The following is a 17,281-nucleotide window of genomic DNA, read 5'->3' on the forward strand; positions in this document are numbered from 1 at the left end:
CTACAGTCTTTCCCAGCTCCATTCCATTCTCTACACTAATGCCACAAGAACTTTTTCAAAATTATACCTGATCATGTTATTTATTTTTATTAAAAATCACTACTAGTTCCCACACTATAGAGGACAAAATTCAAATGCCATAGCATAGCATGCCTGTTCCTGTCCTATAGCCTTTTCTCTCATCTCCCATGTTCACAGCCTACAATCTGGCTGTCTTTCACCTCTGCATATGCTGCCTTCTTTCTGTGTGGAAGACCTTTCATTCTTTCCTTATAACTCTTACTTATTTTTAAAGACTCAGCTCAAGGTTTATCCAGACTTCCTTAATTATCAAGTCCTGGTTAGATGACTTCCTTATATTACTTTTTTGGGGTACTTGTCACATAGATCAGTATTGTGTCTTCCACTAGAAGGTTAGCTCATGGGAAAACCAAAATCTATCTTTGATACTGAGATATTCATCTATTCATATATTCAACTTCTATCTACTGAGTGACTATGTATTATGTATGTTATACACAAGTGAACAAAACAAATATGCCCCACCTTGGCATAGCTTGTAGTCTATTTAAGAAGAAAGATAGTAATAAGTAAAATAAACAAATATTCTGATATATGAGTAAGAATTTTATGAGAGTAAACATGGGGACCAATTTTAGGTTGTGTGGCACACAGATACACTCAAACATTTACTGAGTGAAATGTTTATACCTTCACCACAGACATGTAAGTGGGGCAGGCTCATCATATCCTTGCCAACACTGACTGCTTTTGTTTTTTTAAAAACATCTTTGCTCATACTGACAACATCACTTTCTTGCTTATACATTCTCAGTACTAAAAATCAATAAAAAGAACACAAGACAAGTTCAAATATACATTAGAAAAAAGAAGCTGATTAAGCACAAGTGGAAAACAAAAACTAGCTTTATATATATTATCAGAGTTACTCTAATAAATGGCTAAGATAATTTTAAAATCTCTTATCACACATTTTATTAAGTAAAAACTAATACTAAAAAAATGAAAGCCATGTCTTTCTGGCATTCAGAAGTCTGAAGCAATCATTGCTTAGCTTTTCTAAAAGAGCAAATTACTAGGGAATCCCTGCCTCTCCCATGGTTCACTGCCAAATGAATCACAAGTGGAGTATTTCAGGAAATATGGGTGGGTATGTGACAAAAGTTAAAAAAAAAAACAAAACATAACCACTTGAAACAAAGCTCAATATTTTAAAAAGGGAATGGCAGGATGAGGAAACTATATATTAAAATATACATAAGACAAGTTCATTAATAACTAGTCATTAATTAAAAATATTATATAACCAACCAAAGAACACAAAACAAAACTTGGTAGTAAAAAGAGTATTTAAATGCTACTTAAAAAAAAAATAAATGCTACTTACAACAGTTGAGAAGGTTGATGGGGCTAATTTCCTATATTAATATAAAATGCATAAAAAATTCCAAAAACAAACTTTGCCTTTATAATTATAAAGCTTGTATTTTATAAATGATGCACATATTTAGTGCACATTAAAGAATAGGAATACAAAAATTAAATGAGTTCATCCCTTCATAAGTACAAATAGTTGGTTACGATAACATTAAATGATTGAACCTTTCCTAAATTCACCTTCATGATCCTGAAAATTTTAAATTAATTAGTACAGATGAGGAAAAAGAGCTTCTGTTTTATCACACGTTAGTCTTCCTAGTTGAAATATGAGATTTTTCTGGAAAATACACTCATCTCTTTGTTTTTAGTAGTGTATTTCAACACCTAGCCAGGATTTGTGCCAAGGGACAGAGGCAGTCTCTGATCCTGTTACACCACAAGCTTTTTTTGTTTAAAACAAACTGATGATTGCCCAACAAAAAACTGTTAACTTCCTTGTGAATTTTCATAGGCAGAGAGCTTTTAATTTTCCTTTTTGGCTTCTGCAATGGAATTTCCCCAAAGTTTTTAAAAGTATTAACTTTGTAACTTGCAACAATCATCATTTTAAATCAGTATAGAAGAACTGTCAGATGGGTCAGAAATAGGGTTTACATAAGTCAAAATTATCTCTGACAGTAGCAAGATTTAACCTTTTGAGCAAACCCCAATAGACCACCATTACAACTGAAATTATTAACCTAATGTGTAGTTGCTAAGTCATGTCCGACTCTTTGCGACCCCATGGACTGTAGCCTGCCAGGTTCTCCTGTCCATGGGATCCTCCAGGCAAGAATACTGGAATGGATTGCCATTTCCTCCTCGAGGATTAATCTAATACATAATGATAAATATTGCTCTTGAAAGAGCAAATTATTTTCCTACTTACAATTTTTTGCTAAAGGTCGAGTATAAAAATATTTTCTTCTCTCTATATTTCCCTGCCATGATAATGCTAAAACATATCTATAGTCTCCTCAAACCTCAGGTGTTAAGGGCATATTAGCCCGTTTGAGTTGGAACACTGCTTCACAATAGTCAAAGTGTTTTTTTAAGGCACTCTAAGAACTCTCAAGGACAGTAAAACAAAAACATTCCTGTTGCCTACAGATTTTTCAGGCATATTTTCCCTCAAATTTTTCTAAACTAAATGTTGTGATAACTGGTTTTTCTTTGTTTTCCATGGTACAGTCTTTAAGTTATTTTTCTTTTACTTGAAGCCACTCCTTCATTTTCAACTTGCTGAGCAGGCAGGCTTTTCGTTTCCACAGAAACTGAATTCCTGTGGCTTCGGGTAGGCATTCTTGTTCCACCAATCTAGGAGAAGCAGCAAAGAACAGGACAGTTTAACATGTTTACAATACAGTCAACTCTATTGTTTACACATGGAATAATTACCCTGCAAATTGTCCTTCATATATTTTTAGCCTCCAGCCACTTAACTGCTTCTAAGCAAGCTTTAATCTGACAGAGTTTTAAAGTATGACATTTTCAAATAACAATCAGGGAGGCAGACAGTTCAGAGTAATCTGAGGGGAGTGAAGAGGAAAATCACTCTTTTGTGTTAAATTTGGAAAAGTTTGAAATGTTAAATGAGGAAAGGAAGGAATGACAGAACTTTAGAGCAATGTGCTTACAATAATGAAATTGAAGGGCAGTAGAAAAGAAGAAATGAAAACTAAGAAGGGAGGGAAAGGAACTATAAGAAGGTCAGAGATGGTAAAGACAGGGAAGAAATTATGAAATGGAGAGACAAAGAGTAAGAAAAATATGAGTCCAAAAGAGAAGAAAGATACAAAGGATAAATGTGAAAGGAAGAGAAAATAAGACTCCAGTTTGAAAGGAAAACTGAAAAATACCTAACAAAAACTGTAGCTAAAATGGCTTAAAATACCAATAACTCATTCTGTCTATTCTTTTACTTGTTCCAACTAATTAATCACATTTATGTATTCTCTTGGCCAAAGTTAACAATGTACAAGATGTTGTCATTTCTAAAAGGATTCTCTCAATAATAAGAGCGGAGAACTGAAAAACATAAACAACTTTTGTAAACCATAAAACCACTGTAAATTACAAAATAATCCTCAATATCTGCATTCTAGCTATTTCTCCAAAGGAACTGTGGGCATTTGCAGATTAATTTAATACAGCAAGGAAAAAAAAAACAGAAAATATCCACAGGATATACAAGTGATAGATGTTGTGGAGTGAAATATTGAGAACAGAGGCCTCAATAACTTTGACTCAAAGATTTTTGGCAGCAGGGAAGGAAAAGTCGGATTCACTCATAGAGGAGAAAAGTTTTCCTTCAATTAAACTCGAACTGGAACTTCTTACATGATATAAAGAATGAGCTACACAGTAAACAGTATCTCTAACCACGGTTTTACAAAAGTTTCTGAGAAATGTCATTCAACTGTTATTTCTAGGAAGGATGCTATAAAGAGTGTAACATTAACTATATCTAAAATATTGAGTTATAAAAAATACTTAGCATTAAAACACAATTTACTTAACATTTTATTGTACTTTTAATAAGGCACTGCAGTCACTAATTACTAACACTTGCTTTTATATTTTCCCATATCCTACTTATCAATTTTTAATTGCATCACCATAATTTTATTCTATGTATTCTTCTGTAAATTGCCTCAAATATTTAATGAAATAAAATAGTATACATAAAAACTGCAAAAAAATTATAACTGCTTTTCATAGGAACATAGGGATTTAACTGTGTGGTTGCCTTGCTCATGCCCTCACTGGGCAGGCTAATAGAAGTTTCTGTAGTTGAGCATAAACCTTACAAAAAACAGAAAGTTCTGCTAAAATGACTGGGTTCACAAGAGCATACAACTTTACCTATCCTTCCAATAAACATTGTTTTTAGAATGGTGCTGTGATTAACATGGCAAATACGGACATCAGGTTGAAATGCACAGTCAGTGAAACAGATTAAGAATAAACAACCTAGTGGAACATTTTATTTCAGAAAAGATCCTACCTTTTGTTGTGCTGTGGGACCCAGTGACTTAGGTGGAAAAGTGCAGGGTATTCTTCCATGATGGATATGATATGGTAATAAGAGGCTGGGATCTAAAGGGACCCAGGGGACCGAGAGGCTGGAAGGCACACCAGGAAGGCCACAATGCGTTTTATGCAAGTTGTACGCTGTCCTGGTAACTTTTCCATCAGAGGTTTTGTAGATCAAGAGTGAAGAATCTTCTGCGGCGTGAGACAACAAGTAGGAACCCTCCTGCAAGCTAAATCCACACAGTAAAACTCAACTCACTGATTCACTGTGTCAATTTCAATAGCACTTTCTTAATCATGATCTATTAATAAAATAAAAAAACAATTAGGGGAATGGGACATCATCTCTAAAAATACTCTGATGATCATATAAGATTTAAGAATCTTCTAATCTATTTTCATATTTTCATGCCTTTTCAGCAACTAGTTTTAGTTCTTATTACAAATTTTGGATATATAATTATTTTCTTTTCATTGTTATGTCAGTCAATTTGTAAGTTTTCAATAATTTAATGGGAAACACATGTCTAATTCTCTAATTCCTGGACAACACGTAACGAAAAGTACACAGACGTATAAGTATGTAAGAACATATACATACATTCCTATACATGACATTTAATTAAACAAGCACTGTACCTACTTTCTGTCTACTAACAGGTGAACAGAGATAGAAAGGCGAATGTGACACAGTACACTGGGAAGTTTAAAATAAAGTGGCAGAAACAGTCAACGGAACAATCACAATACGAGAGGCCCTGAGAATAACAGCAACCTAAGCAGTTAATAGGTATTGAACGTTTATCATGAACTAACTGTAGCACTGTTTATGTCCTTTTTGTCATTAAATTCTACACAACAAATCTTGAAGGGATAAAATTGTTAACTCCATATTACAGACAAACAAAAATTGGAGATGGCAAGTAATTTACCCAAGTTCTGAGTGCAGGACCTGCATATAAACCAAGGCAGTCAAACACCAAAAAGCCCCATACCCTTAATTATGATCTTCTACTGTCACAATAGTAAGTTCTGTCAAATCTACATTAAACCCTTTCTCTTTAGAAAGCTTTAAGGAATTCAGTGTAACAACATGAAGAGCTAAAAGGATATGATTGACATACTGTGTGTTCCTTTTTTTTTTTTTTTAACACTCTTCCAGCACAAAGGTACTATGGAGGATATCAGTTCTTCCTCACAATCTATCATTAAAAACAAGGACTAATCATACTTATAAGTCATTGTTCCTCTCTAGAATTTGTGAACGTTACCCATCAATGGCTTGTAAACGTGATTAAAGACACAATGTAACAACAAAAGCAAAAATTTGAATGATGTACTTTGAAGATGGAATAAGGGACTACAATCTAAGAAATATAGGTATTTTTCCAAAGAAGGCATACAGATGGCCAATACCATTAATCATCAAGGAAATGCAAATCAAAACCACAATGATATGCCACCTCACTCCTGTCAGAATGGCTATCACCAATAAGACAATTAATAAGTGTTGGTAAGGATGTGGAGAAAAAGGAAACCTTGTACACTATTGGTGGGATTATAAACTAGTGCAGCCACTATGGGAAATAGTAGGGAGGTATCTCAAAAAACTGAAAATTGAACTGTCATATGATCCAGCAATTCTACTCTTGGGTATTTATCATATATCAAAAAGACATGAACACCGATGTTCACTGCAGTATTATTTATAAGAGCCAAGATACAGAAGCAAGTTAAGTGTCCACTGATGAACAGATAAATGTGATATAAGTACAATGGAATGCTACTCAGTCATAAAAAAATGAAATCTTGCATTTGCAGCAACATGGATGTATCTAGAAGGTATTGTGCCATGTGAAATAAGTCGGAAAAAGACAAATACCATATGACCTTATGTATATATGGAATCTGAAAAGCAAAAGAAACAAACAAAATTAAGATAGACTTACAGATACATAAACAAAAGGGTGGGGGTAGTGTGTGTGTGGAGAAACAGGTGCAGGGGGCTTAGGAGGTACAAACCTCCAATTATAAATAAGTCACAAGGATGTAACACACAGCATAAAGAATAAATACTATTGGAACAACTTTGTATGGAGATATATGGTTATTAGACTTATTGCAATCACTTCATAATGTATACAAATATCAAATCACTATCTAGTACACCTGAAACTAACATAATATTGTACCCTAACTATATATATTTCAATTAAAAAAAAAAGAAATACAATTAGCCACTAGAAGCTGAAAATTAGGCAAGGAAACAACTGCCTCCTAAGAGCCTCCAGGAGAAGCCAGCCCTGCTGACACAAGTTTAGTCCAGTGAAGAGAATTTCAGATCTTTGAGTTGCAGAACTATAAGAGAACAAATCTGTGTTGTCTGAAGCCACTAAGTTTGTGACAATTTGTTACAGTGGCAATAGGAAGCCATTATAATAGCTGTACAGAAAAAAATGTTTAACTATAAGCCCAGTAAAGCCAGATGCTATTATATTTCCTTCTTATTTATATTTTCACAATTCCACTTTGACACAACAGAATAAATTTTGTATTTCTAGGTTATTTTCTGTCTATTCCTAACAACATGTATTTAAAGTTTTTTCACCCAAGAAAATTACACATATCAATGAAAAATGCCTCAAATGAAAAAAGTACTAAAAAAAAAAAAAAAAAGTACTTACCTACTTAATTTTCTTAGAATGTGTTGGAGGATGTTAAATAAACTTGAAATCCTATTAAACAGAAGAAATCCAAATAAAATTAAGGAACAAAAAAACTTACTCTTAACAACTATTAACTCCTTGGGAAAAGAAATGTCTCAATAACAAAAGAAAACAACAGATGAAATAATGTAAAACAAATATCAAAATGTATTTCTAATTTGACTGAATTTTAGTATTTACTTCATTTTTGCCATTTTCTGATTTCCCTTAAAAATCATAAAGTATTTTGGCTTGTGTCAGTCAGAGCTGTGATCAGTAAAGAGATCACTATTTTATATTCAAGCTATGATTTTTTTAAAGAAATGTATTTCCCTTTAGAGTTCGTGTTTTTTAAAAACATGTTTTTGTTTTTTTTTTGGCTGTACCACGCAGCATATGGGATCCTAGTTCCCCCACCAGGGATCAACCCCCCCTGCACTGGAGCATGGAGTCTTAACCATTGGACTGACAGGAAAGTCTCTCAAACTATAAACATTTTAATAAGTTTATAAGTTGAAAATTTTTAAAGTTTAAAAGTTTAAAAAGTCTTTAGCAGAATTAATCTGCAGAAGAGTTTGCCTTTTAGAGGTGGTGGTGGTGAATTTCAAAGAAATTGTCAGGTATTTTAAATGAATAAAAGGAAATGAAATGTAAGATATTGATTTAAATATCTCTTCTAGACCTACATTCATTCCCTTGATTATTTATTTAAAAATGGTTTTCACTGGGAGAGGTAGAGTGGGCAGTGCATAAATGTATGGAAAAGCTTTTCTATTCACGTATGTAAATACAAAGTTACCCATCAAAAGAAGTAATACTTATAACAGGTGTTTAAGTATAAGCAAAGAAGTCAAACTTGAATCTACAGCCTTCAAAAACTATGACAAGCCCCAAAGCTGGAACTACAGAACTAATGTAAGTCAGGGCGATTTCCCACCCTTTCAGATGAATCAAATATATTAACTACCAAAGCTGTCATCCTAGCTCGGCTGTGTGCTCTGGGGAAAGTCACTCCAAGTTCCAGTTTCCTCATGTATAAAATGGAGATTAAAGGTACCACCAGTTCTTCCTGGAAACTTGTGAGACGCAAATTAATTTCAATCTGATGTACAGTAACATTTGGTAGAAGAACAAATTTTTAGAAGTTAGAATACCTGAATGAGTGTATATATCCCTGAGCTCAAAGTCTGACTGGCCTATTTTTTCCCACCTCTGGAAAGAAGTGAGATATGTGTGCCCATAGTTCACCAAGATGGAAGACTCTCTATTGTTTTAGCCTCCTTTGTCTTAAGTAGAAATACTGGTGCCACTAGAACATTTAATTTGGAGATGGAAATGATTAATGTGAAATGGATCATAAACCAGGTCAAGGAAAGCCTCAATTTATAAAAGGATGAAAGTCTTGAAAATAAATAATTTAAACCAATATTTAGTGATAAAGAAAAATTAATGATCATATTAACAAGCTTTTAAATTTCCTACCACAAAATTTCTTACTTGAGTGCTGAAAGTTTTTCTTTCAATTCTTCTGAGGTAATTTCTTCAAGCAGGAAAAGCTTTGATGTAAATGCATCAATATGTCCTAAAATAAAAGATCAAACTTAAAAAGAACAATTGCTGTATTTAAAAATAAAAAAAGCTAAGTTATCCAATTTTTTAAAGATTTTTTACACAATTGTCATAATTATAAAAGGAACTTTATATTCTAAAAAGAGAAATAGACATTTTATTAAGCTTATTAAGTAAAACTATATTTTAAAGTAACACCAGAAGTCAGATTATAAAGGAATATGTATTAATTCTAAAATATTTGCTGAACATAGAAAAGGTTATACACATCAAAAAAATCATCTCTAAGTCTACAATTTAAGAACAACAACTGTTAAAACAGTGGTTTCTAATTTCTATTAAACTTGCATTTTTATGGAAATTAAGTTTTTAGAGAGCTTCCCAGGTGGTGCTGGGCTTCCCGGTGGCTCAGCAGTAAAGAATCTGCCTGGAATGCAGGCGCCATAGGAGATGTGGGTTTGATCCCCGGGTCAGGAACATCCGCTGGAGCAGGGCATGGCAACCCACTCCAGTATTCCTGCCTGGAGAATCCCATGGACAGAAGAACCTGGCGGCCTATAGTCCACAGGGTCGCAAAGAGCCATGACTGAAGCGACTTAGCATTCATGTATGCACATACTGTAATATTATAAAAGCAAGCAGATAAAATAAAATTTATAGTTTGGGTATGATAAATACATTTCTCAGACAGATTTGGTTAAGGTAAAAACTTGGCTCAATTATTCACAATAGCCAAGATGTTCATAACCGAAGTGTCCACCAACAGATGAAAGGATAAAGGTGTGATACACACACAAATAATGCAATATTATTCATCCATGAGAAAAAAGGAAATACTGCTATTTGCAACAACATAAAGGACATTGAGGACACTATGCTAAGTGAAATAAGTCAGAAAGAGAAAGATGAATACTGCATGATAACTTATATGAGGAATCTGGGGGAATAAAAGTCAAACTCATAGAAAGAAGTAGAAAAGTGGTTCTCAGGGGTTGGGGGCTAAAAGGGTACAAACCTTCAGCTACAAGATGAATAAGGTCTGAGGATCTAATGTATAACACAGTGACTCTAGTTGATAATAATATACCATATAACTGAAATTTGGTAAGAGTAGAACTCAAATGTTCCCATCAAAAAAATATATATATACCTGAAGGTGATGGATTTGTTAATTTAACTAGATGAGAGGAATTCTTTTACAATATATACATATAGCAAATCATTATGATGTATTATTTAAATATCTTAAAATGTTATTAGTTTTACCTCAATAAACCTCAAAAAATCTGGCTTACTTTTTAATTAAAGCATATGATAAGATTTCCTACAGTTAAAAAAAAAAAATCAAAAGAGTCTGCTCCAAGTCTTACTTTCTTATAAACATGACCTAATTCTAGAATTCAAAGAAACAAAACAGCAAACTTTCATGATTACACTTGCACATGTTCTCCAACAAAACAGGTTGAGACACAACACTGAGGCCTTGGAACGTTCCAGGGAAGTGATACAAAATATTAAATGTTATATAATCACATTAATACAAAACCCATGTTATTACACCAGTCAAAAACATCAATTGCATAAGAGTATAATACTCACTAATGCTGAAAATCGGAGAAGGCAAGGGCACCCCGCTCCAGTACTCTTGCCTGGAAAATCCCATGGACAGAGGAGCCTGGTAGGCTGCAGTCCATGGGATCGGTAAGAGTCGGACACGACTGAGCAACTTCACTTTCACGCATTGGAGGAGGAAAGGGCAACCCATTCCAGTGTTCTTGCCTTGAGAATCCCAGGGACGGGGGAGCCTGGTGGGCTGCCGTCTATGGGGTCGCACAGGGTCGGACATGACTGAAGTGACTTAGCAATGCTGAAAATAATATCACTTTAATTTTTTTTAGCTTCCAAAATTTGGTTATCAAAACACATGACCTGGATAGTTGACATCAATCATAATGCAAAAAAACTGCAAATACTTAATATCTCATATTTTATCTTGCCCCCTTTCATTTCATCTGCTTTGTGCTTATAAAAAAGAATTAGAAACATTTTTACCAGATACTTTTCTTCTAAGACAACAAATCTTTCCCCATGCCTACTTGTTCTTTCCTGTGCCAAATTTCAGTTTCCACCTCTGCATTTCTAACACTCATTACACAGTGATGTTTCTAATAAAAAGAACACAGTTTAATGGTTTAAAGACTGCCAAAAGGCAATAAATATTAACTACAATAAAACAGTTTAGACATTTACTAAGTGTGTCTTTGAGGAAACTCACAGTTCTTACCTTTTTAAAGCAATCTCAATGAAAAGTATGTATTACAGTATATGTCAAATGCAGTTAGTCAAAAACATACAGAGAATACTGTACCAAGTTCTATGAGGGCTTCAATTCTCTCAACATTGGAACATTTTAACCTCTGGGCCTCAAATGAATTCAGATGTTTATCTCCTCAGTCTTTGGGGCAATAGCTTCCTGGCCATTAACCCCTGTAGACTCTTTTGCATATCACAGTATGGTATCCAAATACTTTTTTAACTGTGTCAAGGTTGGGAAGGTTAGATAGTACAAATCGGGGCTTTACATACATGCATGAATTCATACATACACATACACACACACACATACATATACAGGCAGTCCCTACTCTACATGCAGTAGGGGATGATAAAAATAATCATGCATAAGCCAAAACTATGCAAGCAATTTTAATAATCAATGGGAAAAATTACAATTGTTCCATTACCTTTAAGGTTTTTTAGTCAAAACATTACAAATTCCCAATCAGTTATAAATGCATGGAGAAATGAAGACAGTAAAAAGTAATCTTTATTTAGTAGACTACAAATTGCAAACACTGAGATTTAAAGTGTTATTTTATTATAAAAAACTCATTAAGAGTAGTCTGAATAGTGCTTGTCACCTTCTCCTGTTACAACTTATGAGAGGGAGCAAGCACCTTTTCTATGCTGTGGAGGATGGTCACACTTCACAACTTTTAAGGTCATGAAATATCTCAAAGAGTTCCTTCAATGTAAAACACTGTGCCAGGGTCATTTCTTCATCCTTTACGCCACAAGCACTTTCCTTATTTATGTGAGTCAGTTCACTTTCACTAAGTTCCTCTGGTGGCTTATCTTGTCTCTTAAACCTCAGCACTGTCAACATTTCTACTGCCAGTTATTTCTTCTATTAACTCCATTTATATACAATTCAAATTCCATTTTTAGCAGTACGGTCTTCTGTTTCTTTACTGTGCTTTAATCTTTGTTGGCCAATTCCCTCTTCTGATTGCCCAATTTTACAAAAAACATCATGTGAGTTTATCACTGGGAGACAAGGAGGGAACACAACTAGACATTTTGCTTTCTATGCACAAACTCAGTAACAGGTACACAATGACCAAAAACATTAACAGACTCTTAAAGGAGTGATATGACTGGTGACTGGTCATGATGCATGTCTGTTATTTATGTAGTGATCTGTGGACTGAAGAGTCAGCAGTAAAGCTGGTAGTTTACACAATTACAGTTAATATACCTTTGTAACTGACCTTTGTGGATATCAGAATAGCACAAAAGAAGGACTGCTTGTATGTTGACTATGCAGAATTGATATACATTAGATAACTGAAAAGTAGATACAGAAGTCGTGGTAAGATGACTTTGGGAATTTTCTTTAGGGAGTACATATTAGTGTTTGGGGCAAGAGGGAAAAAAGACCACAGCAATCTAAAGGAGAAGAACATGTTCATAGCAAAGCAGGCAAACAAAAAACAAGTATTTTTTGTGTGTGTGTATAATAAAGTTTTATTAAAGTATAAAGGAGATAGAGAAAGCTTCTGACATAGGCATCAGCAGGGGGCAAAAGAGTACCCCAAAAAACAAGTATTTTTATTTACCTGAAAAGGAGACTAGGAGCTATAGGAAAGGTATTCAAGGTGTGGTCCCTGGACTAGCAGCATTAGCACCACCTGAGAACATACTACAAATGCTAAGTTTTAGGTTCCAATCCAGGCCTATTGAATCAGACACTCCTAGGGTCAGGGCCAATAATCTTCAATCTAAAAGCTCTATAAATGACTGCCACACAGTCAATTTAGATAACTGCTGAACTAGAGTCCTATAAATCAATATACTCTTCAGTTCAGTAAGTGACATTTTTATCTCTCGTGTTTTGTATGAAACACTATATCTGAATCTTCAATCACACATGTAAACTCTAGGCTCACTTTTCTCTCCAAAAGATCTAATGCAAAAAAAAAAAAAAGAAAGCTCTAATGCACTTTGAAATTTTGAGATCATAGCGCTGGGCAGGGAAAACTGACAATGAAATGCCACAGTTAAATGGAGGAGCGGCCAGCAAAGGTTGAGTGAGGAAAACACAGGTCACAACTTAGAAAGGACTAGGGTGCATGACTGCATGGGAAAGAAACACGAGCACGTGGAAATCTTCTGGTTAAGATTTTATCCCAGCTTCTAAGACACAATGAATTATTTGTATTCAGTCACACTGATTAACATTGTTATACACACAGTGCTTCATTTTTGTTATCTCTGACCCCCCCCCACAATTTTTTCCTAGCCCTTTTTAGGTTGACAGCAAAGTTATAAACACAAAAATTGTGACTAGGACTTCCCTGGTGGCACAGTGAATGAAGATCTGCCTGCCAATACAGGGGACACAGGTTTGATCCCCGGTCAGGGAGGATTCAAAATATTGCAAAGTAGCTAAAGCCTGTGCACCACAGCTGCTGAACCTGCATGCTGCAACTACTGAAGCCCATGTGTAAGAGTCTGTGCTCCGCAACGAGACGCCCCTGCTCACCGCAACTAGAAAAGTCCATGTGCAGCAACAAAGACCCAGCAAAACCAAAAATGAATAAATAATTGAAAAAACCTGACTAAATTCTGATCCTGCCACTGATGGACTCTGTGGCATATATGAGGGTTTCTTTTTGTTGTTGTTGCTGCTGTTTTAAATAAGCGGCATCTTTCATTTTCAGCCACAAAGTCATCCTTAAGCCCGAGGACACTATGCTGCACCACTCTGAGGGTGACCATTCATATGGAACGGACTGGGCACGCTGTCTCCTGGATGGTGTACAATGTGGAGGTAATAAAAAACATTCTACTTTATAGGTAACAGGACTCTACAACAACATTCAAAGGAGAGGACCACCTGTCAGTCCACTTACTTAACATGAATAATGTTCAGTTTTTCATTTCTTTAGAGAAAAAATAAAAGCTATAATATTTTCTTCTTGTATTCCAATGACTTGTCTTACACACATCTAGGAACAGTAAAATGAATAAAGTATATAAATTCTGTGGTTTGTTATCTACCATGTCCCTTCTCCTTGACTTTTACTGTTCCTTCAACCAATTATCCAAGCCAACTTCACTTTCTAAAAAATATTTATTGAGCACCTCTGTGTGTCAGATACTGTTCCGGGTGCTTATGATATATCAATAAACAAAACAGACAGAGACAGGCCATAAATACCATAAGTGATTAAATTACATAATTTGTTAGTGGTTACCAGAAAAAGGGAATGGGACTACATTCAGAGCCAAAAACCAGCAGAAGAAAGACACCTGGAGATGTGAGTCTGTCACTGACGGCTGCACCTCTCTTAGGAGCACCCGTTAATCTGGAGAAAGCAACTGAGACCTAAGAGGTGAACTAGAGTTTTTAACAGCCTCTCAGGATTAGAAGAACAAAAACTGGTCTGTGAATTAGATAAACAAACACTGAGTTGGGACCCTGGCGCAGTGCTTCTCTACAAGGACTTATAGCTTCAACATACACTGGCACATATGCATAAGATTTATTATAGCAAAAGGATACAAATAAAAGGAGAATCCAAAAAAGGAAAAGAAGTGTGGGATAAAGTTCAGAGAAAATGAGATGCAATCTTCAAAAGTCCTTTCCTGGCTTTCTATTTGGGATGATAAAAAAGCTCGGGAAATGGACAGTGATGATGGTTACATGGCCCTATGAATGTACTTAATCATAGTAAATCATATACTAAAAACTGTACAGTAGGACTTCCCTAGCAATCCAGTGGTTAAGACACTGTGCTTCCATGCAGGGGGCATGACTTAGATCCCTGATCGAGGAACTAAGAGCCCACATTCCGCGGCCATAAAATAAACAGATAATTTTTTTTAATGTATAGTGAACTGTAGCTTGGAATTGTTAAAATGGTACATTTTATGGTACAAACATTTTTCTACAATTAAATAAAAAAGGCCTTTCTCACTGGAGTCACACAAGATTTACTTAATTCCTCCAGCAACATCTTCTTTTTGTACCAGATAAACTTAATGAAGACTCCACACTCAATGCTTCTATTGGGCGATGCATCATGCAGGCAACCCTCTGTCTAACACATACAAAAATTTCAGACACTCAGAAAGCAGATGTTCAGAATAAGCCATATTTATACAATCAATGTAGGTACAATGAGCCCTCCTTATCAGCTAATGGATGTCTTACATCAGCATAGGAAACTGTTTACTAGCCAAGTTCCCAGATGCTAGCAGAGAGCCAGCCTTGCAAGCAGACTTTTCCAAAGACTGGCAATGTCAGACCATGAATGGCAACATCCCAGCAGTAAGTGGGAAACATACTGGCCTTTCTAGGGTGCAAAGCCAGGCTTCAAACCACCTAACTCCCTGTAATTGGATTACAGTGAATCCAGATTGCTAGTGTAGTCAAAAGTAATATAGGAAGACAACATTGTAGCTTTGACATGATGTCCAGAATTTTTCATATACAATTTTCTGGCCCCTGATAAAGAATATTCTGACATACAATGAAGAAACACGGAATAAACAAGAAGAGAGAAAAACAACATGGCAGGGAATGAAGTGTCCCTGGAAAAAGATACATTGAAACCCTAAATTCCTACTCCCTCAGAAAGTGACTTTCCTTGGAAATAGAATTGTTGTAGATGTAATTAGCTATGATGGGTGAACCTTTAATTCAATATGAATGGTGTCCTTATAGGAAGAGGATAGAGACATACAGGAAAAAAGATCCTGCATGATGACAGAGACAGAGATGAAAATGATAGATCTACAAGCCAGGAATGCCAAGGATTGCTGGCAAACACCAAAAGGAAAAAGGGGCAACAAAGAATTCTCTCTTATAGGTTTCAGAAGGAGCATGACCTTTTAAAACCTTTATTTTAAACTTTCAGCCTTCAGACTTGTGAAACAAGAAGTATCTATTGTGGTACTTTGTTATGGAAGCCTTACAAAATTAACACACACACAAATAATAGAAAAGACTTGCAAAGACTCTAGATAACAGAGGTATTAGATACAGACTTTAAAGCAATTTTGCCTAATACACCTAAGATGTATTCACTGTGCCTAAGACATAATTGAGACTTTTTGCAGAAACTATACAAAAGAATTTCTACAGAAATGTGGGAAAAGAACCAAATGAAAAGTCTAGAACTAAAAAATATAGTAAACGAAATTAAGGACTCAGGTGATGGGTGAAATAGTGTATTAGGGATAGTTGAAGAGGAAATCAGTAAACTAGAAGAAAATACTGAGAATCATGCATGAAGAGTCAAAAGGAGGGTAAATACATAAGAGCACGTAAGGGATGTTCAGAACACAGTAAGATGTAACACTACAACCTAGATCCTAGAAGAGAAAGCAAATGAGGAGGAAGTGATGTTTGGTGAGATAATGACAGAGAATTTTCCCAAACTGGTAAAGATCATCAAATCACATACCAAGGAGCAATATGTTATAAAATGAACAACATATAAAAAGGAATATTTACAACAACAAAAGACTAACATAGTTTAACATAGCTACAATGTAGGACAACTGTTGAAAGGGGGAGAGATCAATTTAAAGTCTGACAAAGAAAAGAAACATATTACTTGCAAAGCAGCATAAATGGATAAACAGCTGACTTTTCAACAGAACAAAGCCAGGAAATATGCAGTGGGGAGGGGCAGATTGGGAGTCTGGGGTTAGCAGATGTAAGTTACTATATACAGGATGGATAAACAACAATGTCTTACTGTACAGCACAAGGAATTATATTCAGCATCCCATGATTAAAATATAATGGAAAATAATACAAAAAGAATGTGTGTGTATATATATATATATATATATATGTAGTATAACTGAATCATCTTGCTCTACAACAGATATTAATGCAACACTGTAAATCAACTATACTTCAATTTAAAAAGAGCAAACATTGAACTGATAATTAGAAACTCCTCAAAAAGAAAACTCAAGGCCCGCAAGCTTCACATGTCAATTTTACCAAACATCTAAGTAAGAAATAACACTGATTTTTACAGAAATTCTACCAGATAACAGAAAAAGAAGAAATAGATCCCAAATCATTTAAGACATAAACTTAATCTTAATACCAATACCTCACAAGGAAACTTACAGGTCAATCTCACTTATAAACACAAATGTCAAGATAAATATTAATAAATTGAATCTACCAATTTTTGGACAGAGGCATGGGGTCGCAAAGAGTT

At 34.9% G+C, this 17,281-nt stretch overlaps 1 protein-coding gene across 2 annotated transcripts in view; it reads right to left on the reverse strand.

Moving 5' to 3' along the window:
* Positions 1-606: 606 nt before the first annotated feature.
* The window catches only part of ICE2 (interactor of little elongation complex ELL subunit 2), a 60,984-nt gene continuing 44,309 nt past the window's right edge, over positions 607-17,281 (reverse strand). For both annotated transcript variants that reach the window (XM_043920413.1, XM_043920412.1), the window contains exons 13-16: positions 8,679-8,763; positions 7,161-7,211; positions 4,448-4,706; positions 607-2,757 (exon numbers count right to left, since the gene is read on the reverse strand). In XM_043920413.1, coding sequence (XP_043776348.1) covers positions 2,635-2,757; positions 4,448-4,706; positions 7,161-7,211; positions 8,679-8,763 — 518 coding nt within the window. In that variant the 3' untranslated portion in view covers positions 607-2,634. The remainder of the gene's footprint in view (positions 2,758-4,447; positions 4,707-7,160; positions 7,212-8,678; positions 8,764-17,281) is intronic.

The sequence above is a fragment of the Cervus elaphus genome, chromosome 12 (genome assembly GCF_910594005.1).
Source record: "Cervus elaphus chromosome 12, mCerEla1.1, whole genome shotgun sequence".
Classification (NCBI taxonomy): Eukaryota; Metazoa; Chordata; class Mammalia; order Artiodactyla; family Cervidae; genus Cervus; species Cervus elaphus.